Source organism: Apis florea, unplaced genomic scaffold, assembly GCF_048593485.1.
Source record: "Apis florea isolate Af1SG1 unplaced genomic scaffold, ASM4859348v1 contig_2291_pilon, whole genome shotgun sequence".
In the NCBI taxonomy this organism is placed as follows: domain Eukaryota; kingdom Metazoa; phylum Arthropoda; class Insecta; order Hymenoptera; family Apidae; genus Apis; species Apis florea.
This window is the reverse complement of record NW_028256553.1, coordinates 4,063,406-4,072,621: the sequence shown is the minus strand read 5'-3', so window position 1 is coordinate 4,072,621 and position 9,216 is coordinate 4,063,406. Positions and strand designations below refer to the sequence as shown.

At 23.4% G+C, this 9,216-nt stretch overlaps 1 protein-coding gene across 5 annotated transcripts; it reads right to left on the bottom strand.

Moving 5' to 3' along the window:
- Positions 1 to 237: 237 nt before the first annotated feature.
- LOC100863297 (aminopeptidase A) lies at positions 238 to 8,943 on the bottom strand. Of its 5 annotated transcripts, XM_086903432.1 has the most exons (17): positions 7,555 to 7,712; positions 6,915 to 7,166; positions 6,240 to 6,354; positions 5,744 to 6,158; positions 5,403 to 5,550; positions 5,058 to 5,328; positions 4,668 to 4,838; positions 4,486 to 4,583; positions 4,255 to 4,389; positions 3,874 to 4,172; positions 3,696 to 3,781; positions 3,436 to 3,563; positions 2,161 to 2,364; positions 1,960 to 2,039; positions 1,689 to 1,837; positions 1,416 to 1,548; positions 238 to 808 (listed from the first exon to the last, which is right to left on the bottom strand). In XM_086903432.1, the coding sequence occupies exons 3-17, from the start codon at positions 6,334 to 6,336 to the stop codon at positions 433 to 435; spliced, it is 2,790 nt and encodes a 929-aa protein (XP_086759558.1). In that variant the 5' UTR covers positions 6,337 to 6,354; positions 6,915 to 7,166; positions 7,555 to 7,712; the 3' UTR covers positions 238 to 432. The 5 variants fall into 5 exon arrangements, with proteins under 5 accessions (XP_086759558.1, XP_003694326.2, XP_012342857.2 ...); XM_003694278.4 differs by lacking the exons at positions 6,240 to 6,354; positions 7,555 to 7,712 and adding an exon at positions 8,793 to 8,943; XM_012487403.3 differs by lacking the exon at positions 6,240 to 6,354 and having other exon boundaries at positions 7,555 to 7,915.
- Between the last annotated feature and the right edge of the window lie 273 nt (positions 8,944 to 9,216).

The window sequence follows — 9,216 nt, the reverse complement described above, 5'->3', positions numbered from 1 at the left end:
TGTCTCATTCGAATCTTCAAATATTCTCTAATTCGGATTTAATAATACGATTATCTAGTAATACAATTGTTATCAAATCAAATTTTGCATCATTTTCATTACAATGAAATTAATATTCTTATCGATTTCTCATAAATTATGATTTATTAACAAAAATTTTTAGTTTTAAAATCCTCATGTTCAAATTATAAAATATTATAATCCGCACGAATTTTCCTAAAAATAATCATATTAATATTCTTTGTATAATTACATTTATTTATTAATCAAGATAGAAAAATAAAAAATACACATGTTATTATTCTCTTTTATACTTTCATAATATTCTTTTACATCTTATCTTTCTTTTTTCTGTAAATTCTATCAATTAAGATCAGAATTTAAAAAACTTTTTATGACAAATGTAACAATAATAAATAATATTAACTCTGTTCAATTATTTTGTATATGAGAATTTAACCAGGTTTCTAATTTCCCACTATTCTTAGCTAACCATTTTATATTATTTGATACTGTTTCTAATGCTTTGGCACGATTCATAGCTCCAGCTCCAGCATCGGGATACTTAGCAAAAAAGTTTTCCATTTCATTTAATTTTATCTCCGTAGCAAAAGTCTTTGTAATAGATGGAATGAGTGAACCAAGATAGCGATCATTCAGAGTATATCTATTCACTAAGAATTCCCAATTGGAGCGTACCCAATCCCAGACTAATGGTGTTCCAACTGGATTATCTGAAATGGCTATTAAACAACTGAAGAAGTCTTGAGCACGAACATAATTTTCATCTGTAGCTGTTGTAATAAATCTATAAAAAGAAGACAAAAACATTGGTAAATATATAATAATATAAATGAATATATAATATATAATATATAATAAATTTTTATATATATATATAAATATTTCTATAAATATTTGAAGTAATTTAAAAAGTAGAAGATTTTTTTTCTTTATGCAAAATTAATATTTTTATGTTATCAAAATATTATGAAACTTTTTAATAGGATGGACAGTTTAAGTACAAACTTTTTAAGTAAACAATTTTCTTAGCAAAATATCATTTTATGATTTTAGTACTTTTCTCAATATTTTAAATACATATATATATAATAGTGCAAGACAGAACAAAATTAATTATTAAATTACAAAATATTCATATTTTAATGTTTTATCTATATTGTAAAAAGTATTTTAGAATTAAAATTTGTATTAAAAAAATATTGACATCTTTAAAGTTATTTTATTTCTTTAAATTCTATTAAAAAATAAATTACTTCATACAAAATTCATTAAAGTATATACATATGAATTTTCATTCAAAATTTTTGGGTTGACTAAATTTTCTTGTAATATAACGTACATCATTTTGTCTCTCATTACTTAAATATTTTTGAATAAATTTAACAACTTACTCGTTCAAAATCCAGCTAGATTGTATTCCAGCTAATCCACGCATTAAATTCAATTTCTCTGCTGAATCAGTTTCAGTTACAAATCTTTGAAACATAATATCCCATGTATCTCTATCACCATCATGTTGTATTCCTGAAATAAAAATTATAATATATATAATTCATTTTTTATTAATACAATTTTTATTAATATTTTTTCCTTTTTGTAAAATGCAAACATTATAGATATTAAAATTAAAAAAAATTAGCATAACTATAGGAAAAGAAACTTACCATAATAATAGATAAGATCACGAATATCAGGATGTGGCCGAACATCTTTGGGATCTAAAATCCAGTTTTTAAATAATTTTCCCGCTTCTTTAACACATTCATTATGTTCCACAGAACAAGCCAATCGTAAAATTGTTGTTCGAAGTTTTCTATGCAAGTCAGAATGAAATACAAATAAAAATAAATTAATGATTAATATGAAAATATAAAAAGATATTTATAATTATTTTATATTTATAATTAATTTTGAAATAAAAAAATTATTACATACTGAAAGATACGACTATCGGCATTGCTTACAGTCCATCCTACTTCATGGTAAATACTGTCTACTAAATCTCTCACATATTTCTAAAAAAAAAAAAAAAAGAAAGAAAGAAATAGAAAAAATTTATTTAATATTCATTTTTCTCATTAAAAAAATTTTTATAAAAATCTTAAATAATATACAAATAAAATGTTATATTTATACCTTGAATTTCAATGAGGAATTAGTAGACGATAACAAGATATCGATAGCTCTTAATTTTGAAGAAGCCACACTCCATGGGATAGCATGTTTTTCTCGAGGAAGATACTCAGTCATATTCATTGTCACTCCATAATCGAGTTCTCCAGCACTTGCTAGACTAAATGCATCTTCCAAAAGATGCACTCTATCAGATACTGATAATGTCTAATAATTCAATAAAAATTTTAATTAAAATATGAATATTTAATGAACATTTTAGAATCAAATCAAGTATAAATAAATGAATAAGAAATATCGTATCATGATCAAATCCAATAAGTATTCCAATAAGTAACTTTTTGTATAAAAAAATCGTAATAACTTTCTTATAATAACTTAATAACACTATATAAAACGAAAATATAAAATTTAAAAATTTAAAAGCTTTTTTTTATTTTTATTTTTAATCTTTTGTAAGCGTTAGATGAACAATTTTTTTTTTAATATATTTATATCATCATGCTTCAAAAAAAAATTAAATTAAAAATTAAATTATTTTTAAAACAATAAATGTTTAATATACAGGAATAATTTGAATTTGCAAATTCATTTTTTTTCCATCTTTTAAATTATTTTCTTCATTTTCATTATTCTAACTTATCTTAATATCATTTATTTACTTATCTTATTTATTTTTATTATCACTTATTATTACTTATCCATTAAATTATTTTTATATGAAAAAAATTTTTATATGATACATATATTAATATTATATTATATAACATTTGATTCATTTTTATTAAATTGTTTATATATTTTTATATTAATTAAAATTATCACAAATAAATTAATTTATAAATTCCATACTTATCAGCTAATGTAATCACAATATTTTCAGCTATCATTATTTTCCAATTTATTTATTTATTATTGCTGCTAATATTTTGTTTGCTGTATTAATATATGTTTTCTGACATTTTGATATATCTAATCTATAATTGCACTATATCTAGTAATCTATAATTGCTAAATAATAATATAAATAATTTACCTAGAATTTTGTATATGAGAAATAATAACAATTCATTATCATTATAAATATTTTTCCTCCTTATTTGCTTAACAATATTGCTTAACAATATGTTCAGATAAATGAATTTAATTACTCACTATTCCGATAATCGAAATTTTGATAAACTCTCGACAATTGATTATTTTAACAATTCTGATAATCAGATAATCGATTATTTTGATAATCAGTGTTTTGATATTGTATTGTAAATTCAAACTTACTTCATGTTGGCATCGAAGGAGATTGCAAAGAATATTCCACTCGTTTAATTCATAATTGACACGATAGTATCCAACTTCGTTAGCGTTAAATTTAATCCAGTCGATTGGTTTTTCGAATTTTATCACCACTATAAATTAATAATAATTATTAATGATTTATTTAATAATAAAATTTATTTATCATTCATAATTATTTATTGCAAAACTTTTATAAAAAAATTTAAAGTCATGTTAAATATAAAAAAATATTTCGTACTTACAATCCTTGGAATCTTTATCAAACCAGATAAGAATAGGTTTAGATATTTTGTCTGTGATATACGTGATTGGAATAGTCCATTTATACCTTAAATAAAAAAGTATAGAACAATTAAAATATATTTTAAATTAATTTTAATTAAACAGTATTAAAATTTTATTTTAAATTTATTATATTACCCATATTCGGATTCTGAAGCATCAATCTTAGCATCAGGATCGGTCAAAAATCGTTTTTGAGTCAATATATATGTATTGTCAGATTTTTTTACATTTACTACTGGAAATCCCTTTTGCCTGGTCCATGTGTTCATTATAGCCGTCACATTCAAGTTATCCGGTGAAGATTCTTCCAAAATCTTAAAAAGATCTGCAGTTTCTGCGTTAGCGTATATAAATTTATTTAAATAAGTAGAAATAGCACCATAAAAGACTTCTGGTTTTATGAAATTTTCCATCATTCGAATGATTGAAGATCCCTTAGAAATAAATTAAAATGTAAAATCGAATAATCTATTTGTATTATTTTTCAAGGAATAAGATGAAAAATACTAAAGTTACTTTTTTATATGATATTTCATCAAATATCGCAGTAATTTCATCAGGATTGTTCACTGTTTGTACAATAGGGTGAGAACTCAATTTTGCATCAGTTACAAAGACAGAATGCATTTGTTCAACTAGGAATAGATCCATCTGAAATTAGATACATAATTTTTTAAATTAAATGGTCAGAATCATTTGAATTTCGACAAAATATAATTAAATAATTAAAAGAAATAATTAGCTAACCATTCCCCAATCAGGAAGAATAGCATCCGCGCTCATATACGACATGAAAGAAGCAAAACCTTCGTTTAACCATAAATCATTCCACCAAGACATAGTAACTGAAAAAAAGAAAACAGAATAAGAAATATAAAAATATGTTTTTAATTTTCATTTTATTATTGATGAAAAATAATTTTATTCACCTAAATTTCCAAACCACATATGTGCAAATTCATGACTGATTACGTTGACAATATCGTAAGCTTTTAAAGTAGAATTTGTTTTGTTATCATATAATAATCTCGCTTCTCTATATGTAACTAATCCCCAATTCTCCATGGCACCAGATACAAAATCAGGAATAGCAGCCATATCTGAAAAATTAAGTTTAAAAATCTCTACAATCTCTATTATTTGCTATTCAAAATTGAATTAATTAAATATCTAAATTAAATTTAAAAAAATAAATAAATAAAATTTGAATTTTGTATCATTTCTAAATTTAATAATAAAATGCATTATTTCATTAAATTTAAAATTTTTTAAATATATTTGAAATTGATTCATTTTTTACTTTATTGTTAATAACTCACCAAGCTTTGGCAAAGGATAATCAATTCTAAATAAATTAATATAATATTCGATGATTTTTACGCCTATATCGAGAGCAAACGCGCCCTTTTCTTCTTGGGCTTTTGTGGTATATACACTGACCGGAAACTGGCGATCATTTTGACCTTTCGCCATTTTGGTAAGAGCAACAAAATCACTGACTATGAAGCAAGATAAATATGTCGACATTGGTACACTTTTTGCAAATGTTACCGTTGTCAATCCTGGCGATGGTTGATTCATTTGTATGCACTAAAAAATAATTAATATATAATTATATATCATTTTCGTTTTCATAATATAAATATTTAAAATTTTTTTATTACCTCAACATTCATATTGGATAAGGCACTATAATAATCTCCAGAGGGATGAACTAATCTTACTGTAAATTCCGCTTTAAAAGCTGGCTCATCAAAACACGGAAATGCTCTTCGGGCATAAGTAGGTTCAAATTTCGATGTTGCAATATATCTGTAAATAAAATCCATAAAAGTTAAAATATTATATAAACAATGAATTTAGAATAAAGCATTATGCAGTATCATAGATAACTGTATAATTTGAAAAATGATTATTTTATTTTTATAATATAATGATTCGGTATAAACAAATTAAATAATATTTAAAAAAATTTTTTAAAAAAATTTTTGTAATATGTATTCACCTAGTTTTGTTTTTTGCATCTTTATATTTACTGGAATAAAAACCAACAATTTTATCCGGTTGTAAGGCGCCATTGAATTCGAAGCTTAAATTGTATAGTCCCGTGTGAAGTTCATTCTTTGTTGATATCACAAACATTTCGTGCTTTGGTATTTGTATGATATCCAACAATTCGAATTCAAAGTTTTCTTCGCGGTCATAAGTCTTGAGTATAGTCCTCGTAATGTTCAGATCCTTTTGATGAAGCGCTATGTAACTTCTTCTATCGAACACATCGATCAGAATTGTGACTTTACCTTGAAACGTTCCCTTATCGAGATCCGGGTGTAAATATACATCATAATGTAGGGGTTTCACTTCCTTTGGTAACCGGAAGGATAAATCAGGAATCATCCCTGTACTCATCGCGGTGAGTGCTGAAAATAAATGATAATATTATTGTCGATTTTATCGATTTTGAAAAAAATATCTACATGACAATGGTAAAAAGCCAATACCAGTAGAATATCGTTGGAATATAATCTTCCGATAAAAATTAATCGGTAGAAATGTTTTATTGCGAAATATAAATAAACACTTTAAGCCCAGCGCCATTTGTATGTTTTATTGAGGCTATAACGTGATAAAATTATGTAATTTATTCGATAATTGATTTTAATATTGATATTTAAAGATAATTTATTACGTTTGTTGATAATTATGTATGTACTATATATGATTTATTAATTTATTGGAAGTATTTATAATTACATAGCTAAGATATCTTATAAAAAAAAATAATTATATTATAATATTTGAATAACATCGTATTTATATTAAATTTATAAAATTTTTTAAATTTTTAAAAATTCATATAAATTTTTTTTGTCACAATGAAAATATAATCATTTTGTAAGATTTAAAATGCAATAGTAATAATTAATATAATAAAGTTGAAAATTGTAATAAAAATATAAATATACTATGATTAATAAAAAATAATAAAAATTAATCTGCTAAATTTCAAAGAAGTTAATGAATAATATGTATAATATTATTAATAAATAAATTCTACAAATTGTTCAATATTATGTAATTTAATACTAGAAAAAATTTTGAATTTCCCGCCATATGCTATCACGAGGATCGCTATTATCAGTAAAAATTGATAGTATGTTAGAAAATAAACTTACAATATTGATAGCTGGCGGCTTCAACTTTTTGATCGAAAAGAACCAATAACGTGGCCAAGCATGTGCAGATTAAACTTAAAATAAAGCATAAACTGCAGGTGAAACAAAGAAGACCACTTCCACGTTGTAGCTGCGTTTTCGTTGAGGATGACGCTACACAATATCCAGCGCCCCCAGAAGTACGTTTTGATGCCTTTGCCGCCATTCAGAGCGCATGCGCCGTCAATAATTCAATTAAAAGTCAAATTTGACCTAGAAATACATTTTTATTTCGATTATTTTCATTATATAAGTAGAAAAAATCATTGAGAAATTTTTCTCGATATTAAATAATAATAAAATATTGCATTTGAATATAATAAATCTAAAAAAAAAACACTCCAGCGGGAAATTTAAAATAAAATTCGAGATGAATAATACTAAAAAAAGAAAAATAAAAGTTAGAAGTTTAATAATAGTAAATATACTATTATGAACTAATGGTTTATAAATAATTTTTTAAATAATATTTTATCGATATCTTGAATATAAATTGTACATTATTAAAGTAATTTAGGATATTTATTTAATTTTAATCTTTTTACTATTATTATTTTTATCGTTTTTTTTACTACAAATCCATTATTATTTAAGTACTAACGTTTATCAAAATATGATCACACTTTCGAATGTCAACAATCCAAGTAAATGTTAACATATATATAGTAAACGTAATTGTCCAAAAATGGAAAAATGGAAAATGGTTCAAATTGCAACACACATATTAAAGGAAACGCACGATTCAATATCTGCACAACACTAACAAAAGTAGAATTAATAACACTGAATAAATTCACTACAATTATTAAATTAGTTTTCTTTGTCTCTATCCTTTTTATCAATAAAGAAAAAAGTTAATACACAAAATTAAATAATGATTTACATTTGAAAAAATACCAAATGCCATTAGGTTAAACAACTAAAACAATAAATAATAAATATTTTTAAAGACATTTGTCGATATTGATCAAATTATATTCTTTTCTTTTATACAATATCATTTCTTTTCTTATCTTAAAGATTAGATTTTGTTTTGCGTGTTAAAATTTATCATTTGAAGTGCAATGACAAATCAATTTTCTTCTTTTGTAAGATTTTATTTTTACAAAAAAACGCCATCTAAAAATTTATACACGCGATTTTATGTAAGTGCAATCTATCGGAATATATAAGTACTTATATTCGAAAATCGATACTCTTTCAATAAGTCGATATGGTTGATGTGTTCAAATAGTTGATATGTGATCGACTACTAACAAAGTTACATAGTACTCGATGTAAATAAGTATAAAGATACTTATAATAAATAACTGATAACTAAAGACTGAACAACTAATAGCAAATAGTTAAAGATTGAATAACTGATTGTAAATTTGGAGAATTTAAAAAATATAGAATTTCACTGCATGAAATTTGTTCTCACTGCAGATTTTGTTTTTTTTTGAAATAAATATTCTCTATTAATTCACATTATATAAAATTCGAATCTTGATTTTTGTTGTTATTATTATTATTATTATTGTTTACTTGATATTTTTATTTCAAAGTATAATCTTTAATTATTATTTTCAAACTATACATAATTATAATATATAATATGTAGTTATTGATTAATATTTTTATCAAAAATATTTTATATTAATTTTTACAATTATTTTTATTATATATTTTATACTTTTAAAGAAAATATTAAGTTTCTGATTAATTTATGTCCAATAGTAAATAATAAAAAATATCCTTAATATTTGCTGAATTAAATTATACATATTAAGAAAATTTTCATTAATTTTTATTAAATCGCAATTAAGCCATTAACTATCAAGCAATCAAACCATTTACCTTTACTTTTTGATTTTCCGTGAACGTTTTCTCGACGATAATCAATCGATATTATTCAATATTCAACTGCTTTTATACATTTAAATAAAACTTGGAAAGGCCACTAATTTCCGCGCTCTCAGTTATTCGCTTATCAAATGAAGACTGAAGCAACTTCTAACGGGACTAGGTCTTGTTCTTAATTAAAATCAACGCGGACACCCGGTTGAATTAACAGATTACATTAGGTGAATTAGTAACCTTGTCCGCATTATTGAAGGTATTATATTATACTATTTTTTTACTTTAAAGCAAATTTTAAATCACGTAATAAATCCAAATCGTATATTTACTTATATATCTCAACAATAAATCACGGTTATCAATGCAACTATCTTAAAAAGTGAAAAAACAAATTGAAAAGAATTTAGACAATAAACTGCAA

What these genes read in the sequence shown, in the direction of transcription:
- LOC100863297 (XM_003694278.4), bottom strand. Translation starts at nt 7,119, where the DNA reads ATGGCGGCAAAGGCATCAAAACGTACTTCTGGGGGCGCTGGATATTGT. An exon ending in GATGCAAAAAACAAAACTAG is followed by an intron (nt 5,551 to 5,743) that starts GTGAATACATAT and finishes TTTTATTTACAG; the next exon opens with ATATATTGCAACATCGAAAT. An exon ending in ATGAAATATCATATAAAAAA is followed by an intron (nt 4,173 to 4,254) that starts GTAACTTTAGTA and finishes TTTATTTCTAAG; the next exon opens with GGATCTTCAATCATTCGAAT.